This window comes from Cetorhinus maximus, chromosome 1 (assembly GCF_964194155.1).
Source record: "Cetorhinus maximus chromosome 1, sCetMax3.hap1.1, whole genome shotgun sequence".
Classification (NCBI taxonomy): domain Eukaryota; kingdom Metazoa; phylum Chordata; class Chondrichthyes; order Lamniformes; family Cetorhinidae; genus Cetorhinus; species Cetorhinus maximus.
In genome coordinates, this window is record NC_135879.1 from 29717304 (window position 1) to 29743189 (window position 25886).

The following is a 25886-nucleotide window of genomic DNA, read 5'->3' on the forward strand; positions in this document are numbered from 1 at the left end:
GTATGAGCAGGAGCAGACAGTATATGCTTCTTTCCCAATTCTCCAAAATAAGAAAGAAGGGATATATACCCAGCATGGTTTCCATCTTCTGAAACTGCAGCTGCCAACAAGCCATCAATGGAAAATACAGGGATATAGGCACTAAGTGGGGTAAAATCAAGTACACTATAAAGATACAAAACTTGTCTTTTTTTAAAAAAATAGTTCAGCAAAACAACTCATGTAGCTAATAATGGCACTCATCTAAAGGAGTGCAATGCCTAAAATGGCTAGATATGTGCCTTCAATGCAGCACCTATCTTAAGTGGGCACTAATAACAAAGCACGTTTTAGATAAATATATAGTAGAGCAGATAGTACATGGTTTGTTAGTTCTAGGAATGGATTAATAGGTCAAAAGACTTATTGCTCCATATGTTTTTATGTCTCACACAATGTCATATCTGTTATATATTAAAGTCACTGAGTGGGTTGCAACATTCCATTTTAAAAATATTTAAAACACCAATGTTAAAGATCTCTATGGAAAATCCAGTTTAAAAGAGACAGTTATGCCTGTAGGTGTGGCTGTACTGGGCTTTCTTTGTGATAAATGTCATCAATCTAAGGAGCTATAAAAACTGTTGCAAATATGCACTGGGGTTTGAGTCAGCAATGTGTTCTACTGACTGGCCACCAGGTGGCTCAGCAAAACCTCATGTGCTATCCCCCACACCGAGGATTACTACTGGGGCTGCAGATCACTAAGGGCAGAGAGAAATGTATCAATGAGGTGGCCCACCATTTGCTGCTGAAAGTACTTTCAAACTCTAAAATGAATAGGTGCTGTATAGATGAAGTAATATAAAGGTACACTATATCCCAATCTCCCTCACATCACTGATAGCACTCACTAGCAGAAATCAGTATGCTCCTCTCCTGAAAATTCCTTCCCACCAATTCTTCCTCTGTTATCACTGACCACCGCCCTCCCCGAAAGTACTAACCCTCCCCCCTCTTGCTGATTTCCTTAGATTGCCCCCTCTGCTTCCCACCAACTCCCCTCCCCCACCAGCACCTAGATTGCTTTATAGCCATTTACCCTGATTGAGCTAATTTTTGCTGACTCTGCCAATTTAACACCCAATCCTCCCTTCCCTAACCATTCACCTCCTCCCTGGTCCAATTATCCTGCCTGCCATCTAGCTCTGCTGGATGAGCACTGTACTTTATCTGGATTGCCCAGACTGAGTTATATCAGGGTGGTGGTGATTCTGATGGCAGGCCGGAAAGCTAGGAACAACCCTGCCTCAGTCGATTCCGGGAACCCCCTACTTGATTCTTTGGCAATCAGGCAATTAACTGCCTGGCGTCGGGGCTCCAGTCCTTTAAGAGATGAGATTCCGCCTCCAAGATCTGCTGACCAATCGAAGGGCTGGCAGCTCTTCATTCCCAGCAGCACCGCCGGGAGCATGGACACTGCTGGGAACGTACCCGGCTCAGAGCAACATCTTGGATGCGGCCCGGGACCTGGGTAAATGGGATCTGGAATTACCAGGGCCAGTCAGGTAGGCCCTGACGAAGAGGGTGGGGGTGGTTGGGGCATATGCCCCCACCCCTCCCCCACCCAGCCCACAGGGAGGCCCCCAGGTTTTACAGAGCAGCCTCTCCACATGGTGGGGGAACCACCCTGATGCTGGTGGACTACCAGTGATGGCAGGAAGAGTTCCTTAAGTGGCCCTTAATTGGCCACTTGAGGGCCTCAATTGGCCTCGGATGGGATGGACTTCCTCCACCTTCCCGGCCACTGAGAGAATTCTACGGTGTCGGGAAAGTGACGAGCACTCCACAGCCCTGCCTTCCCTCCCAATTCTCCGAGCCTCCCACCTCCCAGCCCCCTCCCGACGGTTCCGTTAAATTCTGCCAGCCATGTGAAATAACACAGAACAGAGACTAGTAAGAATAAATATGAATGAATAAAAATAACAAAATAAATAAGTGGTAGCTAAACTGCCTCGTTACTTAATTGGAGGGAAAGAAAAACATTGGGTGGAATCTTGTGCCCTCTCCCATGGTGAGTTTGGTGGCGAGGACATTTAATTGGGAGGGGGAGGGTGGGACTCCACCACCTTCCCATTTCCAACCCAAGTAAGTCTGCGGCAGCAAGGCCCACTTTAGAGTCTCACCTTACTGCTGCTGGTATTAACCAGAGGTAGGCAAGGGGAGCTTGCCAAGCAAACCCTGCCGTATTTGCTTGCGGGTTCCCAGGGAGGTCCCTCATTCAAAAGCACTTAGTGCCTGATCAAGGGACCTGGCACTGGCAAGGGAGGGCCCGCTGAGAGCCATCTCCCTGCCCTTGCTGCTGACACCCTTCTTCCCCTGCAACCTCCAGCCCATGACCCCCTGCCTGCCATTACTCACCCTTTCCTGGGTTCCTCCTCAATTCGAGGCCTCACATGGGTGCAACGCAAAAGTGCTGTCAAGCCTGATTGGCTGGCAACTCTCGGTGGGCAGGACATCCACCCCCAGGGTCCATGAAGGACCTCTGCTGACCTGTTAAGTGCCTGAGTGGCACAAGATGTGGCGGGCCTTCTCGAAAAGACGTGGTATGAGGGCCTCACTGGTTCTTCAGCCGGTGGGAAACACCCTCGTCACCTCCACAAGGTTCTGTCCATTATTCCTCCACTGCTTGAATATTAACTCATGTTTTGGAACAACACTCTGCACTAACTATAGTTCAAAGAGATCACACTTTGATGGAAAGCTTCACTCACCAAATGCTGTCATTCAAATTCAAATTAGGGATAGCCTTCAAGATGCTTCAAAATGAATCAGGTGAATTTTCTTTTACTTAATGAAATTAAATGGAAAGGGAAGAGCAGGCTGAGGGGTTGAGTGGAAAGATGAATATGTTTTTTTGAAGAAAGCATTTTTTTGGGGCTTTTCAGTATGACTCATGAGGAACCAAACCTCTGACAGGTCCCAGGGTAATTGCTGCAGCTGGATCAGAGGCAGGAGCAAAGGATATGCAAGTAACCACAATTTGTTTTGGAGCCTTGAACTGTTAAAATGGTGGGACAGAAGCACAATTGCTGAACTTTTAAGCCAGTCACAGAAGTATACTTAATTTGATGCAGTTGCATTTGTTTGATATATCTGAAGCGCTCAATCAAACTTTATTTCAACTCTACTTTTGGCACTATATGCAGGTCATATTCAGCAAACATCATCAATGTGGAGCTAAAAACTGCTGAGACAATGGGCAGGATTTTCTGCCTGCTGGGCCCGACCCAATCTCCGGCAGGTGGGGAGACAATCCCCACCAGAGAAGTGGGCCCCGCCACCATTTTATGTGGGCAGGCCAATTAAGGCCCACCCAGCTATGCACTTCCTGTGCGGGCGGGTGGGGGGGGGATTCCCCAAAAGCGAGAGTGCGCTCTTTCGCGCATGTGTACATCTCCCTGAGGCTAAGTGCTGCCTCAGGGAGATCACTTCCACTTTTAAAAAGATTTTAAAAAAGAAAAAAAAATTCCCTAACATGTCCCCCTCATGTGATGGGACATGTTCATAAATTACAGTAAAACTTTATTTAACTTTTTAGACCCCTGCATGAAACCTCATCCCGCCTGTGGATGAGGTTTCATGTTTATCTATTTGCCGCCGGGGCTCCTGGCCTGCCCGCCAACCTTAAGGTTGGACGGGCAGGTCTTCTAATTGTTTAAATGATCCTGTCAATGGCCTCAATTAGCCATTGACAGGGCGGCGGGCGCACAGCTGATTTTGCTGTGCCCCCGCCTTCCTGAAAATTTAAATGGGGCGGGATGACGTTGGGGGTTCCGCCCGATGTCATCCCGCGTCATTTTATGTGTCGGCAAGCGGGCCCCGCCTCCTGCTCGCCAACAGCAAAATTCTGCCCTGGAAATCTGAAACATAAACAGAAAATGCTGGATAAACGCAGCAGGTCTAACAGCATCTGTGGAGAGAGAAACAGAGTTAACATTTCGAGGCTGTATGACTCCACTTCAAAGAGTCATATGGACTCAAAACGTTAACTCTGTTTCTCTCTCTACAGATGCTGTTAAACCTGCTGAGTTTTTCCAGCATTTTCTATCAATGTGGAGTTGTTCTACACTACTATTCTTACTTTAAAACAGCCAGCAATATAAATTAATTATGGGGTAAATTAATTTTTGAAAATATACTATGATTTGTTTGGGTGCTGCAGCTTCGAATTAGTCTAAAAGATCAATCAAGTGGTTTATTTTGTGCTTTCATTGCTCCTTAATCAGGCACATACTGTATTGAATAGCAAGTCTTTCATAATAACTATCTTTAGCTCAAATTTCATGTCTTGGCATGTCACACAAAAGCAAATTAAGACATGTCAGCAAGGCCTGTAAAAGCTTCACATCTATATGGGTGTGTGTCTATCTGTCTGTAACCACAACAGATAACGAATCTAGTAAAAGCCCAAGTGAATTGCCTGGAGGGATGACAAACTGTTTTAAGATGATTCCACAAAGCAATTTTCCCAATTGATTTTCAAACGACTACAGATTAGGAATCATAAACAAATGTTTAAAGAAGTATTGCATTTCAATACTAAGTGTAAATTTTTGAGATTTCCACAGACTACATAACCAGGGTCAAGTTCCAAATGACTGAATCAATAGGCTGTGCAAGACAAGCTGGAGTGCAGAATCACTGCCCAAATATAACACACTGAGGGGGGGCAGTTTTGTCAGTGGTGTTGTTCCTGAAAGCAGAACTGGAAGTATGCAATACTTTTGCTCTCTTGCTTTTTTCCATTTCCCATGTGATTACAATTAAAATTTAAAGTGCTGGCGGCGAGAACAGGAAACCTATGTGATTCTGTGGCAGGGCATCTTTTTCATTGGTTTTTATGTTTTTGGTTATCAGGTTCACTTTGTCCAGCGAACATTAGCTGCACCCTTGATATTAACACATTAGTTGGTGTTTGAAACAATATAGGCAGAGAGACTGATTAACTGAACAAACACTGGTGGTTTATTGGTACTAAGAACAGCACACTAACACCATGTGTGCTGCTTCAATCACCTCCAGCTCTAGACTCCCCAATTACCCAAGTAGCCCACCGCTGTGTAGCGATTGGTCAATACAGTCACATGGTCAATTAACTACATTCTCTTAAAGGTACCTAGCACTCCACTTTACCACATTGGTGAAACCTATCATCAGCTGACATTGCAGCAGGTACTGGCGGGCTATTAAAGAGCTTCCTGGACAAACAGTGAGGCCCTTCATCATGGCCATGTCTTTCCTGCACAACTCCCTTGCCATTGAGAGCACAGGGGTGGCATAGGTGTTTTTCAAATTTAAATTTCACTTGTAAATATTTCACATTACATTGGTTTCACTTTATTCACGTGTGCATCATTGTTCTTTGCCGGCATTAGCTTAGTCACACAGAGCTAAATGTACTGGCAGGCATTGACGGTAACAGGGGAGTTAGGGACATTGCCTTTATTGTGGAAGAAAAATATGTTGTGTTGATTTGTTCACTCAATTGAATGTTCATGTTAGTGTCCGGTGTTGTACTCACCACTTTGTGGGACATGGCTGAGCTTGCAGGCTCACAGCTGGCCCTCCCTTCTATACATTGTAAAGAACATTGTCTGAGATCACTCTCAGCGAGGATAATTGAAATGTTGGAGGTGAACTCAGGGCCCCGTGACGACTCTGGCAGCCAACACCCTAAGATGGACACATTTTCCGACAGTACTGACAATGGCCTTTAGGCCCTTCATTTTCGACCCTGACTGACTGTTCCCACAACCCTCCACCCTACCTTTCCACCCAGGATGCCAGGCCCTTCCCACTTCACTCCTCCATGTCCCAACCCCACTCCCTCCCTCCCTCCCTCACCACTGACTCACCCTTGCTGGTCCCGAGCCTCCATGCAAGCTGCCGTTCTCCTGCTCCCCTCTCTTGTGCAGTAGATTTAAACAAGGAAAACTGCTGACCTTACGCCCAATTGCACAAAGCCAACGGGTGCTCCCCCTTTTAAACAAATGTGAAACACATGCTGAGATTTTCGTGCACCACTGACTTTATCTCGAAGGTAGGACATAATTTTTAAGTAAGTGTTACGCTAATGAGTATTCATGGAATGCAAATGTATTACAAGAGGGAACCCGCCACAGGCCACCGTAATGCTAGACACACCGCAAACAAGCTGCTGACTTGACCTCTGCACCTCAACTTGCCAATGGAAAATCAAGATTTCGCATCACACCTAATTAAGTTCCCCCCAGTGTATTAGGACTTATATTGTGCATTTTGCATCAGTTGTTTCTCAAAATGCTGCACACAACAGATTACCTTCTGAGCTGAGGTAGTCAGATGCATGGGGTCTGTGGAAATCTCAAAAACTTACGGCTATAGAATGCTCCTCACATAAAACTTACGGCTATAGAATGCTCCTCACATAAAACTTACGGCTATAGAATGCTCCTCACATAAAACTTCCTAAGGCATTTTACAGGAGTGGGGGGGAGCAGATTTTGACAGAGTGGGGGAAACATTTAGGGGTGGCGGGGGAGGGGGGTTGTTGACTGAAGACAGGGTCAAACAGGTACGTTTCCAGGATGCTTCTGAAGGTGGGAAGTGAGCTTACAAGGCAAAGAGGTTTAGGATAAAGAACTCTAGAGTTCTGAGAGAATGGTGACTGAAGGCTTTGCCTCCATTGTTGGAGTGGAGGCAGGGAAGTGTGTTCTGTGGAGCATGTTTTAAATGCAGCTATTGAATTGAATAATATTACAAAGACGGAATAAAACAGATGCAAGTCGGAGAAAAGTATCTCTGCAGAGACTAAATGGCTCTTACTAGCTTCACATCAGGACTACCTGGATGGAAATTCATTACTATATTAAAGTGAGAGCGGCGGGAGCGTGAGCCGGGACAGAGCGGCGGGAGCGTGAGCCGGGACAGAGCGGCGGGAGCGTGAGCCGGGACAGAGCGGCGGGAGCGTGAGCCGGGACAGAGCGGCGGGAGCGTGAGCCGGGACAGAGCGGCGGGAGCGTGAGCCGGGACAGAGCGGCGGGAGCGTGAGCCGGGACAGAGCGGCGGGAGCGTGAGCCGGGACAGAGCGGCGGGAGCGTGAGCCGGGACAGAGCGGCGGGAGCGTGAGCCGGGACAGAGCGGCGGGAGCGTGAGCCGGGACAGAGCGGCGGGAGCGTGAGCCGGGACAGAGCGGCGGGAGCGTGAGCCGGGACAGAGCGGCGGGAGCGTGAGCCGGGACAGAGCGGCGGGAGCGTGAGCCGGGACAGAGCGGCGGGAGCGTGAGCCGGGACAGAGCGGCGGGAGCGTGAGCCGGGACAGAGCGGCGGGAGCGTGAGCCGGGACAGAGCGGCGGGAGCGTGAGCCGGGACAGAGCGGCGGGAGCGTGAGCCGGGACAGAGCGGCGGGAGCGTGAGCCGGGACAGAGCGGCGGGAGCGTGAGCCGGGACAGAGCGGCGGGAGCGTGAGCCGGGACAGAGCGGCGGGAGCGTGAGCCGGGACAGAGCGGCGGGAGCGTGAGCCGGGACAGAGCGGCGGGAGCGTGAGCCGGGACAGAGCGGCGGGAGCGTGAGCCGGGACAGAGCGGCGGGAGCGTGAGCCGGGACAGAGCGGCGGGAGCGTGAGCCGGGACAGAGCGGCGGGAGCGTGAGCCGGGACAGAGCGGCGGGAGCGTGAGCCGGGACAGAGCGGCGGGAGCGTGAGCCGGGACAGAGCGGCGGGAGCGTGAGCCGGGACAGAGCGGCGGGAGCGTGAGCCGGGACAGAGCGGCGGGAGCGTGAGCCGGGACAGAGCGGCGGGAGCGTGAGCCGGGACAGAGCGGCGGGAGCGTGAGCCGGGACAGAGCGGCGGGAGCGTGAGCCGGGACAGAGCGGCGGGAGCGTGAGCCGGGACAGAGCGGCGGGAGCGTGAGCCGGGACAGAGCGGCGGGAGCGTGAGCCGGGACAGAGCGGCGGGAGCGTGAGCCGGGACAGAGCGGCGGGAGCGTGAGCCGGGACAGAGCGGCGGGAGCGTGAGCCGGGACAGAGCGGCGGGAGCGTGAGCCGGGACAGAGCGGCGGGAGCGTGAGCCGGGACAGAGCGGCGGGAGCGTGAGCCGGGACAGAGCGGCGGGAGCGTGAGCCGGGACAGAGCGGCGGGAGCGTGAGCCGGGACAGAGCGGCGGGAGCGTGAGCCGGGACAGAGCGGCGGGAGCGTGAGCCGGGACAGAGCGGCGGGAGCGTGAGCCGGGACAGAGCGGCGGGAGCGTGAGCCGGGACAGAGCGGCGGGAGCGTGAGCCGGGACAGAGCGGCGGGAGCGTGAGCCGGGACAGAGCGGCGGGAGCGTGAGCCGGGACAGAGCGGCGGGAGCGTGAGCCGGGACAGAGCGGCGGGAGCGTGAGCCGGGACAGAGCGGCGGGAGCGTGAGCCGGGACAGAGCGGCGGGAGCGTGAGCCGGGACAGAGCGGCGGGAGCGTGAGCCGGGACAGAGCGGCGGGAGCGTGAGCCGGGACAGAGCGGCGGGAGCGTGAGCCGGGACAGAGCGGCGGGAGCGTGAGCCGGGACAGAGCGGCGGGAGCGTGAGCCGGGACAGAGCGGCGGGAGCGTGAGCCGGGACAGAGCGGCGGGAGCGTGAGCCGGGACAGAGCGGCGGGAGCGTGAGCCGGGACAGAGCGGCGGGAGCGTGAGCCGGGACAGAGCGGCGGGAGCGTGAGCCGGGACAGAGCGGCGGGAGCGTGAGCCGGGACAGAGCGGCGGGAGCGTGAGCCGGGACAGAGCGGCGGGAGCGTGAGCCGGGACAGAGCGGCGGGAGCGTGAGCCGGGACAGAGCGGCGGGAGCGTGAGCCGGGACAGAGCGGCGGGAGCGTGAGCCGGGACAGAGCGGCGGGAGCGTGAGCCGGGACAGAGCGGCGGGAGCGTGAGCCGGGACAGAGCGGCGGGAGCGTGAGCCGGGACAGAGCGGCGGGAGCGTGAGCCGGGACAGAGCGGCGGGAGCGTGAGCCGGGACAGAGCGGCGGGAGCGTGAGCCGGGACAGAGCGGCGGGAGCGTGAGCCGGGACAGAGCGGCGGGAGCGTGAGCCGGGACAGAGCGGCGGGAGCGTGAGCCGGGACAGAGCGGCGGGAGCGTGAGCCGGGACAGAGCGGCGGGAGCGTGAGCCGGGACAGAGCGGCGGGAGCGTGAGCCGGGACAGAGCGGCGGGAGCGTGAGCCGGGACAGAGCGGCGGGAGCGTGAGCCGGGACAGAGCGGCGGGAGCGTGAGCCGGGACAGAGCGGCGGGAGCGTGAGCCGGGACAGAGCGGCGGGAGCGTGAGCCGGGACAGAGCGGCGGGAGCGTGAGCCGGGACAGAGCGGCGGGAGCGTGAGCCGGGACAGAGCGGCGGGAGCGTGAGCCGGGACAGAGCGGCGGGAGCGTGAGCCGGGACAGAGCGGCGGGAGCGTGAGCCGGGACAGAGCGGCGGGAGCGTGAGCCGGGACAGAGCGGCGGGAGCGTGAGCCGGGACAGAGCGGCGGGAGCGTGAGCCGGGACAGAGCGGCGGGAGCGTGAGCCGGGACAGAGCGGCGGGAGCGTGAGCCGGGACAGAGCGGCGGGAGCGTGAGCCGGGACAGAGCGGCGGGAGCGTGAGCCGGGACAGAGCGGCGGGAGCGTGAGCCGGGACAGAGCGGCGGGAGCGTGAGCCGGGACAGAGCGGCGGGAGCGTGAGCCGGGACAGAGCGGCGGGAGCGTGAGCCGGGACAGAGCGGCGGGAGCGTGAGCCGGGACAGAGCGGCGGGAGCGTGAGCCGGGACAGAGCGGCGGGAGCGTGAGCCGGGACAGAGCGGCGGGAGCCAGGATAGAGCAGTGGGAGAGGGAGCTGGGATACAGCAGATAGAAAATCAAAATATGATTAGTCAGTCAACATTTTTTTAATAAAAGGGAAGTTGTGTCTCACAAATGTTTTTTAAGAGTTGTTTGAGAATATTACTAACAGGGTAAATAAAAGGGAACTAGTGAAAGTAGTATATATAGACTTCCAAAAGGCATTCAACAAGGTGCCACCTAACACATGGCTTTGGGGGTAATACATTAGCATGGATTCAAGATTGATTCACAGACAGAAGTCAGAGAGCAGGGATAAATGGGACTTTTTCAAGTTGACAGGCTGCAACTAGTGGAGTGCTGCAAGGACCAGTACTGGGGTGCCAGCTCTTTACAATCCAGAATAATGACTTTGTTGAAGCTACTGAGATGATGCAAAGCTAGGTGGAACAGTAAGCTGTTAGGAGGACACAGTTACAAGGGGATATCGACAGGTTAAGTGTGTGCACAATAAGATGACTATAATATGGGGAAATGTGAGGTTGTTCACTTTGGTAGGGAGAATAGAAGATCAGAATATCTTTTAGGTAGTGAGAAACTTTTAAATGTTGTTCAGAGAGATTTGTGTATCCTTGTACAAGAAACACAAAGTTTGCATGCAGGTACAGCAAGCAATTGGGAAGGCAAATGGCATGCTGGCTTTTATTGCAAGGGGGTTAAGTATAAGAGTAAGGGACTCTTGCTTTGGAGATGGTGCAGCAAAAGCTCACTAGATTGATTCTTGGGATGAATGTGCTGTCCTATGATGAAAAACTTAGCAAATTGGGCTTATAACATTGGAGATTAGAAGGATGAGAGGATATCTCACTGAAAATTACAGGCTGGATTTTACAGTGTGCCGCAGATCTTGTCCCCGGTTAAGAAGTCTGGGAGGAGACTGCCCATGATCCAGATGGCCACCCACAGCAATTTAACACTGGGAGCAGTGTTAATTGCTTTAAGGTGGGACTTCTGCCCCTTTCCTGGGAGGAAGTCCTGCCTTAGAGAGCCGCCAGCCAATTGGATGACCAATAACTCGCTAGTCCCAACAGCGCCAGTGGGAACACTGGCAACAGCTGGGATTACAGACAGTTCCTCCACTCCACGGAGCCCAGTAAGTCTGGGATAGGAGGTCTCAGCAAGGGAAGTGAGAGGATGAAGGGCTAGGTTCAGGAGGCCAGGAGAAGGGTTAAATGGGAGTATGACCTTTGGCGGGAGTGGGGGGTGCCTCCGATGGGCTCACAAAGGACATCTTCCCCACATTGCCCAACACCAGCCCACACAGCTAAAGCAGGGTATGGACCCCCCCCAGCATGGGTAAAATATCGGCGAGGACGAGATTAGGCCCTTAATTGGCTATAAATGGGCCAAATAAAGGCCTTAATAGGCCCAAGGGCAGGCAGGTAGACTGAAGCCTCCCACCGTAAAATTTCATACAGGTTGGGGGCCATTAGCTAGGCAGTGGGAAGGCCACCTGCTGGGCTTTACATGTTCCCCCCACCACCTTCCGGCAGAGGAGCATAAAATCCATCCCACCAGATGCTGAGCGAACTTGACTGAGTAGATGCTGAGATGTTCCGAAAATACGTGGCTGGAAAGTCTTGGCCTAGGGGGCATGGTCTCAGTATAAGGGGCCAATCATTTAAGACAGAGATGAGGCGGAATGCTTTCACTCAAAGGGTTGTGAATCTTTAGAACTCTCAACCCAAGGGGTCAGTAGGTGCTCAGTCATTGAACATATTCAAGGCTGACACACACAGTCTTTTGGACTCCAAAGGAGTCAACAGAAATGGGTACTGGGCTGGATTGAGGGAGGCAATGGCATAGTGGTACTGTCATTGGACTAGTAATCCAGAGACCCAGGGTAATGCTCTGGGGACCCGAGTTTGAATTCTGCCACGGCAAATGATGGAATTTGAATTCAATAAAAATCTGGAATTAAAAGTCTAATGATAAACATGAAAGCATGATGTTGCCAATGATGGGGGAGCCCAGCACATCAGTGCAAAAGATAGAACTGAAGAATTCACAACAGTCTTCAGCCTGAAATGCTGAGATGATCATCCATCTTAGCCTCCTCCATAGGTCCCAGTATCACAGGTGCCAGTCTTCAGCCAATTCAATTCACTCCATGTGTTATTAAGAAATTGCTGAAAGCACTGGATATTGCAAAGGCTATGAGCCCTGACAATATTCCGGCAATAGTACTGAGAACTTGTGCTCCAGAACTTGCTGCGCCCCTAGCCAAGCTGTTCCTGTACAGCTACAAAGCTGGCATCTACCCAGCTATGTGTGAAGTTGCCCAGGTATGTCCTGTACACAAAATGCAGAACAAATCCAACTTGGCTGTCATGACGAGATATTAATGCCTATAATGTTATTGGAAATTATTTTTTAAAATAGTGTTCTAGTGGGGTCTGTGTTTATGTGCGTGTCTTAATTGGATTAAAACCAGCTAGTCTGGGTGCTTTGATGTATAGTAGTTTTGAGATGTTAATTAGGTAAACGTAAGAAGGGTAGAAAGGTAAAGTGTAAATTTGCACTTGTTAAAAGAAACCATTCAAGACTGCAGCTTAAATCTTACACCTAGCTAGAAGATGCCAAGCAATGTGTTTATTTTTTTTCAGCTTACTAATAAAATTGGTGGGATGACAGCATGTTATTGTTAGAAGAGGTAAAGTTAAAACCTAGTGATACAATGTAAAATTTACATCCAACGGGAAAGATATATATAAAGGAGAAAGGAGATTGTGTATAAGGTAGAGGCATTTTAAGTTCCAACAAGAGTGAGAAGCCTCCAGCCTGTAAGCCTCAGGCTGCTGTCTTCAAGGACCCAGGGCTGAAAGAAACTCATTTTGAACACAGCTGTTCAGGGTGTGCTTTGCCTGGTGTCTGTTTAAATCTATGAGATTTACTGTTGACTTAACGAGGGTGTAATTAAGAGTCAGATTAATTAGGGGATTTTTGTAGTTATTATAGCAGTAATTTTGTAGGCATATGTTTGTGTTTACAATCTTTAATATATTAATAAATGTTTAATTTAGTTTTATAAAAAAACCTCTTGAGACTTGGTGATCTTATTACTACTGAATTCAAAGCTTGCATCTCGAAACAAATACAAATTGCAAAAATGAGTTATGACTGTTGTTTCAAGTTTCCCTCCAGGATTTGAACAACTCAGCCTTTACCATCAGCTATGTCATAATATCGGCCAATTACCGCCCCATCAGTCTATTCTCAATCATCAGTAAAGTAATAGAAGGGTCATCAATAGTGCTATCAAGCGGCACTTGCTTAGCACTGACCTGCTCACTGACGTCCAGTTTGGGTTCCGCCAGGGCACTCAGCTCCTGACCTCATTACAGCCTTGGTTCAAACATGGACAAAAGAGCTGAACTTCCGAGGTGAGGTGACAGTGACTGTCCTTGACAGCAAGGCAGCATTTCACCGAGTGTGGCATCAAGGAGCCCTAGCAAAAATGTAGTCAATGGGAATCAGGGGAAAACTCTCCGCTGGTTAGAATCATACCTAGCACAAAGGAAGATGGTTGTGGTTGTTGGAGGTCAATCATCTCAGCTCCAGGATATCATTGCAGGAATTCCTCAGGGTAATGTCCTCAGTCCAACCATCTTCAGCTGCTTCATCAATGACCTTCCTTCCACCATGTGGTCAGAAGTGGGGATGTGCGCTGATGATTCCACAATGTTTAGCACCATTTGCGACTCCTCAGATACTGACTCATGTCCGAATGCAGCAAAACTTGAACAATATCCATGCTTGGGCTGACAAGTGGCAAGTAACATTCACGCCACACAAGTGCCAAGCAATGACCATCTCAAACAAGAGAGAATCTAACCATCACCCCTTGACGTTCAATGGCATTACCATCACTGTATCCCCCACTATCAGCATCTTGGGGGTTACCATTGACCATAAACTGAACTGGACTAGCCATATAAATACTGTGGCTACACGAGCATGTCAGGGGCTAGGAATCCTGCGACAAATAACTCACCTCCTGACTCCCCAAAGCCTGTCCACCATCTACAAGGCATAAGTCAGGAGTGTGATGGAATTCACAAAGGCTCCTTAGACAGCACCTTCCAAACCCATGATCAATATCATTTAGAAGAACAAGGGCAGCAGATAGATGGGAACACTACCACTTGGAAGTTCCCCTCCAAGTCACTCACTATCCTGACTTGGAAATATATCGCCATTTCTTCACTGTCGCTGGGTAAAATCCTGGAACTCCCTTCCTAGCAGCACCGTGACTGTACCCACATCACATGGACTGCAGCGGTTCAAGAAGGCAGCTCACCACCACCTTCTCAAGGGCAATTAGGTATAGACAATAAAAATGCTGGCCCAGCCAACAAAGCCCATATCCCATGAATGAATAAGAAGAAAATAGTGGGGCTGATATCAAAGATCAAGCACGATCATACTGAATGTTGGAGCAAGCTCAAGGGGGCCACATTGACTATTCCTGATTCTAGTTTTTATGTGCTTATGGTGACTTGAGCAACATTAATACTGGATTTTATTTCATTGCATTTCACAGCGTCATTTTTTACCTGGTACAGCATTGTAAGGTTTCACTGTGCAACATATACAGGGCTTTGCTAACCCTGTAACAGGCGATGAAATAAAACGCAATATCACTGCTGTTCAAATCATACTTACATGGTAATTCACGTCACGGAGCTGCAGAGCAGGTACAGCACAGAAACAGGCCACTCAGCCCATATGGTCGATGCCAGTGTTTATGCTCCACACCAGCCTCCATCCACCCTTTTCATCTAAACTTATCAGTATAATCTTTCTACATCAGTCCAACTGTCTAGCCCATCCAGTTATCTCGGTCTTTTTCTCATTACTGCTCGATGTCACGGATAAAACTTAATAACTACGAAACCACGGATTACACATTTCAGTGCAGAAGCTTGTCCTCTATCCTTGTTCACCATGATGCCAGACAAAAAAAGCTTTCAAAAGCCAGAATAAAAAGCCTTATACAAATTTCACCTATATAAATACAGAACACAAACTAAAAATAAGCATGTTTCATGGAGGTAGCAGATTTACACCATAAGTATTTAGTGCAGCATGTCATGGTGGTCCTCAGTGCTATCCTTAGTCCTAAGCTACTGGGAGTGTCCAGAAATGGGATACGGTCCTCTTTCCCACCCACCCAATGACAAAGTTGTCAGGACTGGAGGAAGAAATATCATAAAAATAACCACGTCCCCCTCCAAAGTCAACCAACACCATGTACCTGCTTACAGGAAGGCAGCCTGGGCGACACAAATTTTCAAAACTGTTGTGAGAGCAAGCTTTCCACACTGTGCTCTATTTCACAATCTACATAAATTAAAATCATGCACTCAGCAATTTGAACTATTGAGAAACATTACCAAGATAATATACATAGGTAGAAGCTAAAATATACAATGATCCTGATTTTGCTGCCAGCAGCAAAGCAACAGTGCTCATCACTGAGCTGCAGGAAAGCTGCACACAAAGTTCTATTGATTTCTGTGGTGCGGTTTTCCCCTTTCCCAACAGCAGTTTAAACCTGGCTCCAAGTCAAGGCACGTATCGTGGTAGAGGGGGAGGCAGTGGTATAGTGGTATTGTTGCTGGACTAGTAATCCAGAGACCCAGGATAATGATCTGGGGACCTGGATTCAAGTCCCACTACAGCAGATGGTGGAATTTGAATTCAATATTAAAAAAAAATCAGGAATTAAAAGTCAAATGATGACCACGAACCCATTGTTGATGGTCATAAAAACCCATCCTTCAGGGAAGGAAATCTGCCTACATGTGAATCCAGACCCACAGCAATGTGGTTGACTCTTAAACGCCCTCTGAAATGGTCTAGCAAACCACTCAGTTGTATCAAATTGCTAATAAGTCTAAAAAGAATGAAACCGGATGGACCACCCAGCACCAGACAGCACTGTGGATGTACCTACATCACATGGACTGCAATGGTTCAAGGAGGCAGCTCACGGTTACCTTCTCAAGGGCAATTAGGGATGGAGCCCAGCCAGCGATGCCCACATCCCATGAATAGAAACATAGAAAATAGGAGTAGATAATTCGGCCCTTCGAGCCTGCTCCGCCATTCGATATGATCATGGCTGATCCTCTATCTCAACGCTGTACTCCTGCTCTCTCTCCATAACTCTTGATGCCTTTAGAGTCCAGAAATCTATCTATTTCCTTCTTAAATATATTCAGTGACATGGCCTCCACAGCTCTCTGTGGTAGAGAATTCCAAAGGCTCACCACCCTATGATTAAGAAGTTTCTCCTCATCTCAGTCCTAAATAGCCTACCCCGTATTCTGAGACTGTGACCCCTTATTCTAGATCCCCCAGCCAGAGGAAATATCATTCCTGCATCCAGTCTGTTCATCCCCGTCAGCATTTTATATGTTTCAATGAGATCTCCTCTCATTCTTCTAAACTCCAGTGAAAACAGGCCTAATCGGCCCAATCTCTCCTCATACGACAATCCTGTCATCCCAGGAATCAGTCTGGTGAACCTTCGCTGCACTCCCTCTATGGAAAGTATACCCTTTCTTAGGTAAGGAGACCAAAACTGCACACACTACTCCAGGTGTGGTCTCACCAAGGCCCTGTACAGCTACAATGATTTTTCTGCTCCTGTACTCAAGACCTCTTGCAATGAAGGCCAACCATTTGCCTTCATAACTGCTTGCTGCACCTGCATGCTTGCTTTCAGTGATTGGTGTGCAATGACATCCAGGTCCCTTTGTACATCAACATTTCCCAATCCATTATCATTTAAATAATACTCTGCCATTCTGTTTTTCCTACCAAAGCGGATAACTTCACACTTATCCACGTTATACTGCATCTGCCATGTATTTGCCCACTTACTCAACCTGTCTAAATCGCCTTGAAGCTTCTTAACACCCTCCTCATCGCTCACATTCCCACCAAGTTTTATGTCATCAGCAAACTTGGAAATATTAAATTTGGTTCCCTGATCCAAATCATTGATATATATTGTGAATAGCTGGGGCCCAAGCACTGATCCCTGCGGTGCCCCACTAGTCACCACCTGCCAATCCAAAAAAGACCCACTTCTTCCTACTCTCTGCTAACCAATTCTCAATCCATGCCAATATATTACCCCCTATACCACGTGCTTTAATTTTACACTCTAACCCCTTACGTGGGACTTTATCAAAAGCTTTCTGAAAATCCAAATACATCACATCCACTGCTTCTCTCTTATCTATTCTGCTGGTTACATCCTCAAAGAACTCCAGTAGGTTTGTCAAACATGATTTCCCTTTCATAAATCTATGCTGACTGCGTCTAATCCCATTGATATTTTCTAAGTGCCCTGTTTTAAATCCTTTATAAAAATTTTAAAAATGCAGCAGCAATCATGTCAGCATGCAGGTAAGCAGCCAATCACATTTAAATATTCACACATGGCAAACCAGGAAATTAAAAGCACTTAATACTGCTTTTAATTTAATTTTCAGATAGCAAAATAAATTATGATTGAATAAGAGAGAAGCCAAAGATAAACAAAAAAAAATTTTAAATGTGGAATTTTTCTATTACAGGTAACTAAAATTCCACAAATATAAAATTAGTTTTTCAGCGCCAGTGGGAGCGTTTAGCAGTGATTGAGGTTGTCACACCATTAAAAACCCAGTTTACACCTTATTCAACAAGGGTTGTTACAATGATACTAATAGCATAAAAAGTGGGAGTTTTTGTCAATTTAGTTGATTTCCCATTGATTGCAGCCAGTGGGTGGGGTGCCTCAATGGCGCACCCTTTGGAGAAACGTAGAATTGCTGACAGCAACTTCTGGATCTGTGTTATTCTGTGCACGTACAGACTCCAAAGCTGGAGGGATGAGATTTGGCTGGGGACGGAGGGGGGGTTGCTGGGAACAAGACCAAAAGTAGGTGCATTTTGAAAATAGAGCTTGCAGGTGGCGTGCCAGTGCCCAACACCTCCAGCAGCTTCTAGGATGTGCTAGAATTTTCAAAGTAAGGGCAATCAGGTGTCAGGTACCCCGCTTGCCTGGAATTAGCTGCCCATTAAACTCTTTGAGGAGCTTGTTAACAGACCAGGGAGGGCCAGAAGGCAATTTTCAAATTGCGAATCACCGCTGTTGGTTCAACGCAGGGAACAATTAAGTTTTTGCTTAATGATGACAAGTTTTTGGCACTAGGATTTGCTCTGGATCGGGCTTAGTGGCTTTAGTTGGCTGTTTGGCCACTTTTAAGCGTAGTGAGGCTACTGGCCCTTCAATGTGCTGCGTCTTCTCTCCTGTGAGGGAGCGACAGGTCCCATCATGGCTTGTCTCCTGACAGAGCTCGGCACCTCTAATTGGGTGCCGAGCTCACTGCTGGCCCAGTTAGGGCATTCACATTTGAAGGTTGCATTGTATGAACAATGCAGATATGGGGAGGGAAGGGGACACAGAAACTATCCAGGTGTTGGACTCCTGACCCTGGACTGAAAACCAAGACCCAGATGTTGTAGTCAGTTTCACTGGAGTGGTGACAGCAAAGGCTGACAGTTCCGCTGGCATTACCACCTCAAAATCTGGACCAACTGGAAGCTAATAATGAATACAATAAATCAAATTAATCTGATCAATGTTAAATACAACCAAATAGTTATGCTTGTGCATTAAGCAGTTAACCTTTTACTTACTTCCTCTTTTCTCCCTCAAATCTATACAGCTGCCTGCGGAGACCTCCATTTCGAAATCCCCGAAAGTGCGCTGCAGGAGCTCCAATCGTAACAACATCATAAATGCCATCTAATCAGGAGTGAACACAAGAAATAACTTCAATTTCTGACATTGTTTCTCCTTTCAATGCTTTCATTTGCACATTGTTGAACTTTCAGATTGAATGGGGCAAAAGTGGCCTTTGGTGGTGATGCAGTTTGGGTGACTGCAAATCAACAGCCCATTTTCCTTTTCTGTTGACTATCACCTATTTTGCACTACTAGTGAAGGCCAATTTAAGACAGAGTAGGTCTGGGTGACCATGCATTTCAAACTGAAATTCTGTTCCTTTCACTTACTATCATGAATAAAGCTTCAGTCTACTAATTTATGGCTCTAGTGATGCATGTAAATGATTGCATAAATGATGTTTATCTTAAAACAAATGGTTGCGCTAACAGATAGATTTTCTTCCTTTAGAAGTGGTTACCAGTGGTTTGGAGTTTTTAGTGCCAGAAGCACTGAACAGGAATTTAGGTGCTTGGTCAGCAAGCTCTAATGGATTTTCTGAGCTCACTGACCTCTGCCAAACCTACAATATGCACTCCCAGCATTCAAGGCTCGCACAAGGAGACTGCTGAATTTGTAAAATCTACCTTTATCTTTACAAAAGACCTAGCTCTTAGATGGTTGGCACATTAGACCAATAGAAAACTTATTAAATAATACATACTGACGCATCAGTCTTCTGAGCTGATTCACTCATTCAAATTAAAATATTAAATTTACTCAATTCAACAACATTTAAGAGTTTTATAAAGAACATGAAGTTAATCCGCTTACTGTCTGTGAACGACTTTGTTCAATTGAATGTGATTAGGTTTTGTGGTCAACCAAGAGAGGTTGACCAAGTGATTTTGATTGTCTGAGAACGGCTTTTGAAGCTAGTTTTCAGCCAATTAATCCCAATTTTAGTAAGTTAGTCTTAACTCTAAAATTGGAAGTACGAGGAAGAAGAGAACAGCTAACACAAGTATTTAAAAGTCAGTTTTTAAAAGGCAAAATCATTAAGACAGATTAGGGGAAAAAAAAAAGAGTTAAATTAAATTGGCAAAGGGAATGAGCAGCAAAGAGAAGAGCGGCAACAAAAGGAAGACTGGACAAGCAAAATTCATTTGCTTAAAAAGAGAAAATTTTCCAACCAGCATTGCTTCTGTACAAATCATTTTGTGTGCTTCTCTGATGAAGGAGTTAGCATGTACAATTTAAAAGTGTTAAAAGACGGAGGGATTTAGTACAAATGCATTAAGTGTTTGCACTAGAACTACATCAATCAGGAAAATATACCACAATGCCTTCTATTTCTATTTAAAACTGGTTTATTTTTTGTAGCAATAGAGTTACTAATACAGTAATAAAGCTACCCTTAGGATCTCAGTAGTTTCAATACTATAATATGAGTGGTTATTTCAGCACCACCATGTGTGAATAGAGTAAGCTTAAAAAACACATTCCTAGGGATGTTTAGTCCATTAATGGGTATAAAATAATATTTGTTGCAATGATATTTTAAGCAAACAACATAGCAAATGATCGGGAAATGGATTCCCTTTATCCAGATGGTCTTGTGTCCCACCACTCTGTCTCTGATTTGTGGCAGCTACTGCTGGGTGGGAAACAATGTCAGGCCACATAAAAACATCTGCAATCTGATCAATTCCTCCATTTGGAAAGCAGCAGTTCTGATGGGGTAGGAGGAAAACAATTACATCAGCAGGTTAATTTTAAAAATAATATAGATGTATAAATACAAATTACAAGACTTCTCCAAAAGTTCAGTTGACTAGTTTAAGGTCTACTGTGGAAATAAACCCTAGAGGCCAGTCAGGTTCACTTTTCACTTTTTCAAATGTTCATCTAATTCATTCCTAAATACTGTGATTTGGCTTGTGGTAAGCAGTCTTTAACATCCTATTGTTTCTTCTTTTTAAAAAATTGCAATCTCCCCTATCTTGCTTTACTTTTATTTTTGTCATGTTCCAGTACATTAACTATTAGTCAATACTTTACATATTTAAAAACTTAAACAAAAGGCTGCAAAAGTTGGCCTGAGGATCACCTGACTTCTTTTGTGGATTCAAACCTATCCCCTGTCTCAAGAGGGAACAAAAGGAACATTCCAGACTGATGTTATATCAATGCCCTTTCAGGAAACTAAATCAAAAGGGTAATTTCAAATTGAATGGGTCATTCAAATACAAAGACACTGGCTGTCTCAAACTCACATGATCAGACCACCATGTTTTCTGTCTGCTTCTTTTTATTCTTTCACAGGGTGTAGGTGTCGCTATCTAGGCCAGCATTTATTGCCCATCCCTAACTTCCCTTGAGAAGGTGGTAATGAGCTGCCTTCCTGAACTGCTGCAGTCCATGTGGTGTATGTACACCCACAGTGCTGTTAGAAGAGAGTTCCAGGATTTTGACACAACGATAGTGAAGGAATACTGATGTAGTTTTAAGTCAGTATGGTGTGTGGCTTGCACAAGAACTTGCAGATAGTGGTGTTCCCATGCATCTGCTACTCTTGTCCTTCTATGTGGTAGGGGTCACGGGTTTAGAAAGTGCTGCTGAAGGAGCCTTGGTGAGTTGCTGCAGTGTATCTTGTAGATGGTACACACTGCTGCCACTGTGCATCAGTGGTGGAGGGAGAAAATGTTGAAGGTGGTGGATGGGGTGCTAATTAAGCGGGCTACTTTGTCCTGGATAGTGTCTAGCTTCTTGGGCGTAGTCAGAGCTGTACTCATCCAGGCACGTGGAGAGTATTCCATCACATTCCTGACTTGTGCCTTGTAGATGGTGCACAAGTTTTGGGGAGTCAGGAGGTGAGTTACTCTCCACAGAATTCCTACCCTCTGACCTGCTGTTGTAGTATTTATAAGGCTAGTCTAGTTCAGTTTCTGGTCAATGGTAACTCCCAGAATGTGGGGGGATTCAGCAATAGTAATGCCATTGAATGTCAAGGGGAGATGGTTAGATTCTCTCTTGTTGGAGATGGCCATTGCCTGCCACTTGTGTAGCACAAATGTTACATGGCACTTGTCAGCCCAAGCCTGAATATCATCCAGGTCTTGCTGCATACGGACATGGGCTGCTTTAGTTTTTGAGGAGTTGCGAATGGTGCTGAACATTGTGCAGTGAACATCCCCACTTCTGACCTTTTGATGGAGGAAAGGTCATTGATGAAACAGCTGAAGATGGTTGGGCCTAGGACACTACCCTGAGGAACTCCTGCAGCGATGGCCTGGAACTTAGATGACTGACCTCCAACAACCACAAACATCTTCCTTTGTACTAGGTATGACTCCAACCAGTGGAGAATTCCCCCCCAGCCCCCACCCCACGCCCACCCGATTCCCATTGACTCCAGTTTTGCTAGGGCTCCTCAATGCCGTACTCGGTCAAATGCTGCCTTAGTGTCAAGAGCAGTCACTCTCACTTCACCTCTGGAGTTCGGCCCTTTTATGCATGTTTGGATCAAGGATGTAATGAGGTCAAGAGCAGAGTGGCCCTGATGGAACCCAAACTGAGCATCAGTGAGCAGGTTATTGCTGTGTAAGTGCTGCTTGATAGCACTGTTGATGATACCTTCTTCACTTTGCTGCTGTTGGTCAAAAGTAGATTGGTGGGGTGGTAATTGTCCAGGTTGGATTTGTTCTGCTTTATTTGGGCAGGGCATACCTGGGCATTTTTCCACATTGCTGGGTAGATGCCAATGTTGTAGCCGTATTGGAACAGCTTATCTAAGGTTACAGCTAGTTCTGGAGCACAAGTTTTCAGTACTATTGCTAGAATGTTGTCAGGGCCAAAAGCCTTTGCAGTATCCAGGCGCCTTCAGTTGTTTCTTGACATCACGAGGAGTGAATCGAATTGGCTGAAGACTGGCATCTGTGATGCTAGGCACCTCAGAGGAGGCCAAGATAGGTCATCCACTCAACACTGGCTAAAGATTGTTGCAAATGCTTCAGCCTTGTCTTTTGCGCTAATGTACTGGGCTCCTCCATCATTTAACTCAGCAAAAGCTGTTTGTAGAGAGAGAGAAAAAGAGAGTTCCACCATAAGGTATCGAACCAGCTGCAAGTCAACCAAACAGCAAATACCTTGAAAATGAGAGATTCCAACAGAGAGAGAAGGACTCCTCCAACATCTTCCTGTTAAAGTTCACCTGAGAGCCAGCCTTCTAGAAATTTCATTACAAGAGACCTCAGAGCCTGCTGATAATTCATTGCAAACCTTTGTTTCAACTATAAAGCATGGTCTGTAACTAAGAAACAGTATATTATCTTCACCTGTATCTAATCATAGTGTGTGAGAGCGTGTCTGTGGGATGAGAGAGTGAAATATTGCGTCATTTCGGGATTAATGTGTGATACTAAATAACTTTTTGTTTTTAAACTCACAAAAGCTTGCTGCTGAATTAGTTAATTGGGACACACTCCCAGGGTAAGAAAACATACACTAATTGAATACCAAATTATTGATCACAGCCAGTCAAAAGGAACACAAATTATATCCATGATACCTTTCATTCTCTATTTACAGATCTGTGGCAATCATTCACTATTCCTGCTTAATCTACAGTGGAATTGAGAACTTCAGTTAGAATTCCCTTAACCTCCTCTGCTCCAGTGAATATAATCCTATTTTTTCATGGCTTTCATCAGATCCATAGTATTGTACCATCCTTACAAAACCAGAGTGCAGCTTTTCTGTACTATATGAGGGTGCCCAAAACTGCACACAAATATGGCTTCACAAATGTCTTGTACAAATTCATATCACTTCTTTGTTTTTGAACCCTGTGTCCCTACCCTTGAAATAAAATACAAATATTAATTTCTCCTTTTTATGTTTGGTTTCCAACCACAATCAAGCTCTTAAAGATCTGTTACACATGCCTATTTCACTGCTCCATTGTGGTACCATCTAGGATACATTTTAGTTCTCCACGTCTTTTACCAAAATGCAACATTTAACATTCACATACTTGGAGCTGCATTTTCCACAGGTCTACCTAGCCCTGTAACCTGACTCCATCCTCCTGTGTCTCTTCCATTCTTCCTCACAGGAATTACTGGTTATTAGAACAGTGTATTAGACTGTACAGTACCCTGGTGCTTGAGGTTTCCCAAGTTCCACAATGGCTCCCCATAAGAGTTTAAAAGAAGAAAGCAAACAGTGTTAGAAACATAGAAAACAGAAGCAGGAGTAGGTTATTCAGCCCTTTGAGCCTGCTCCACAATTCAATATGATCATGGCTGATCCTCTATCTCAACGCCGTACTCCCGCTCTCTCTCCATACCCCTTGACGATTTTAGAGTCCAGAAATCCATCTATTTCCTTCTTAAATATATTCAGTGACTTGGCCTCCACAGCCTTCTGTGGTAGAGAATTCCACAGGCTCACCACCCTCCAAGTAAAGAAGTTTCTCCTCACCTCAGTGCTAAATAGCTGACCCCATAGCCTGAAATTATGACCCCTTGTTCAAGATCCCACAGCCAGTGGAAACATCAGCCCTGCATCCAGTCTGCCCAGCCCTAACAGAATTTTATATATTTCAATGAGATCCCCTCTCATTCTTCTAAACTCTAGTGAACACAGACCTAGTCAGCCCAATCTCTCCTCATATGACAATCCTGCCATCCCAAGGAATCAGTCTGGTGAACCTTCACTGCACTGTCTCTATGGCTTGTATATACGTTCTTAGGTCAGAAGACCAAAACTGTACACAATACTCGAGGTGTGGTCTCACCAAGGCCCTGCACAGCTGTAGTAAGACATCCTTGCTCCTGTACTCAAGTCCTCTTGCAATGAAGGCCAACATACCACTTGCCTTCTTAACTGCTTGCTGCACCTGCATGCTTGCTTTTAGTGATTGGTGCACACTGATTTAGTGCATTATCATTTCCACTCAAATTGTGACATGGATCAACAAGCCAATCGCTTCTGAGCTTCAGTGTATGAATGACCTTTGTCCTGTAAGTTAGTTGTCCCGTAAAGTAATTGCTTTGTCAAAGACTGTGATTATGCTGTTTGCCAGATTGTTCACAAGTCTTACAGCTGGAACAGTGACAGGAGGAATATGAGGTGCAAGGAATACAGCAAATAAAGATGCCTCAACTTTTCCACCGCCTCTGGCAGGGTGTAGTCTTAACCAAAAGCAGAGGTTTGAGCTAGCAAGTCAGCAATTGTTTAAGGAAATACCACATATTTTAAAATTATTGATGACAGTTTTCAAGAAAAATTCAGTAGGTAGCAATGGATTCAGAAGGATAAATCACCCATTGAAGCAGGACACACATTCCAGACAAAATATGCAGATGATAATTAATTAGTGCAACAAGGTGAATGCACTGTATGATAGCTTGAACATTTTGAATAAATTCAAGCATATTTTAGGTGGCGATATTTAACATTCTCTGCAAAAATGCCAATGTCAAATATGTAATTAGTTATCGGATTTATCTGTGACAAGCAGGCACTCAATGTCTCATACCAAATGGATGTAAGTTAGGGTCAGGATACCTGAGCCAACAAGCTTGACAAGAAAAACGGAATAGAAAATCAGTGACACACAAGTGGGGTATTCTGCTTACCTTTTTCAGCTCCACTGGAGTAGTTAATCAAATCTTAGTCAAAAATATAATTGGCAGTAATCTTCTAACCAGGAATACAAATGTGATTGATGATCATACACTAGTTTTGGAACAGAATTCAGTAAAACATAGGTGTTTTCTATTGCAGCTATATGGTGAAATCGTTAGCATAGTAACATTTTAATTGGTAAACACAATACAAGGCCTGCACTGCCGACAACTCCACAAGTTCATTTTCCATCTGATAACGGTAGAGGTAAAAAGCAATTTGTATATCTTCCTATTCTGGCAGCAACAATGCTACTTAATTTAAATGCTATAACTGTCTACAGTTAAAATGATAGTTTCTAATCATTTGGTAGTACAGAATTTGAGTATTGCTGAGAAAAGTGACACATCGAAACTTTTCATCTTGCACTCATCAGGACACTTCGCAAGAATACCAATGTAAGGGGAAAACAACAATTTACACTGTATGTGAAGAGAGTGCTGATTGGCTGGCAAGTGGACTCTGACTGGTAGAGGCATTGCCATGGAGAATGCAACAGGGATGTTGATTGACAGTTAACCGCCAAGTGTTGTTTGAAATTTAACCAGGCAGCTTGACCCTGATTGGTCAAGGCATTGCCCTGAAGAATGAGTCAGCGAATGGTTGTCACTT

The 25886-nt window shown here is 47.0% G+C and overlaps 1 protein-coding gene and 1 long non-coding RNA gene across 9 annotated transcripts in view; one reads left to right on the plus strand and one right to left on the minus strand.

Annotated features, from left to right (window-relative positions):
- The window catches only part of LOC144679041 (uncharacterized), a 54818-nt gene extending 35859 nt beyond the window's left edge, over positions 1-18959 (plus strand). The window contains exon 3 of the long non-coding RNA XR_013576229.1: positions 18583-18959. This is a non-coding gene — a long non-coding RNA (uncharacterized LOC144679041). The remainder of the gene's footprint in view (positions 1-18582) is intronic.
- Positions 1-25886, minus strand: part of inpp4b (inositol polyphosphate-4-phosphatase type II B) — a 915802-nt gene that overhangs the window by 173125 nt on the left and 716791 nt on the right. For all 8 annotated transcript variants that reach the window (XM_078539235.1, XM_078539226.1, XM_078539244.1 and 5 more), the window contains one exon: positions 18554-18662. In XM_078539235.1, the coding sequence (XP_078395361.1) occupies positions 18554-18662 (109 nt within the window). The remainder of the gene's footprint in view (positions 1-18553; positions 18663-25886) is intronic.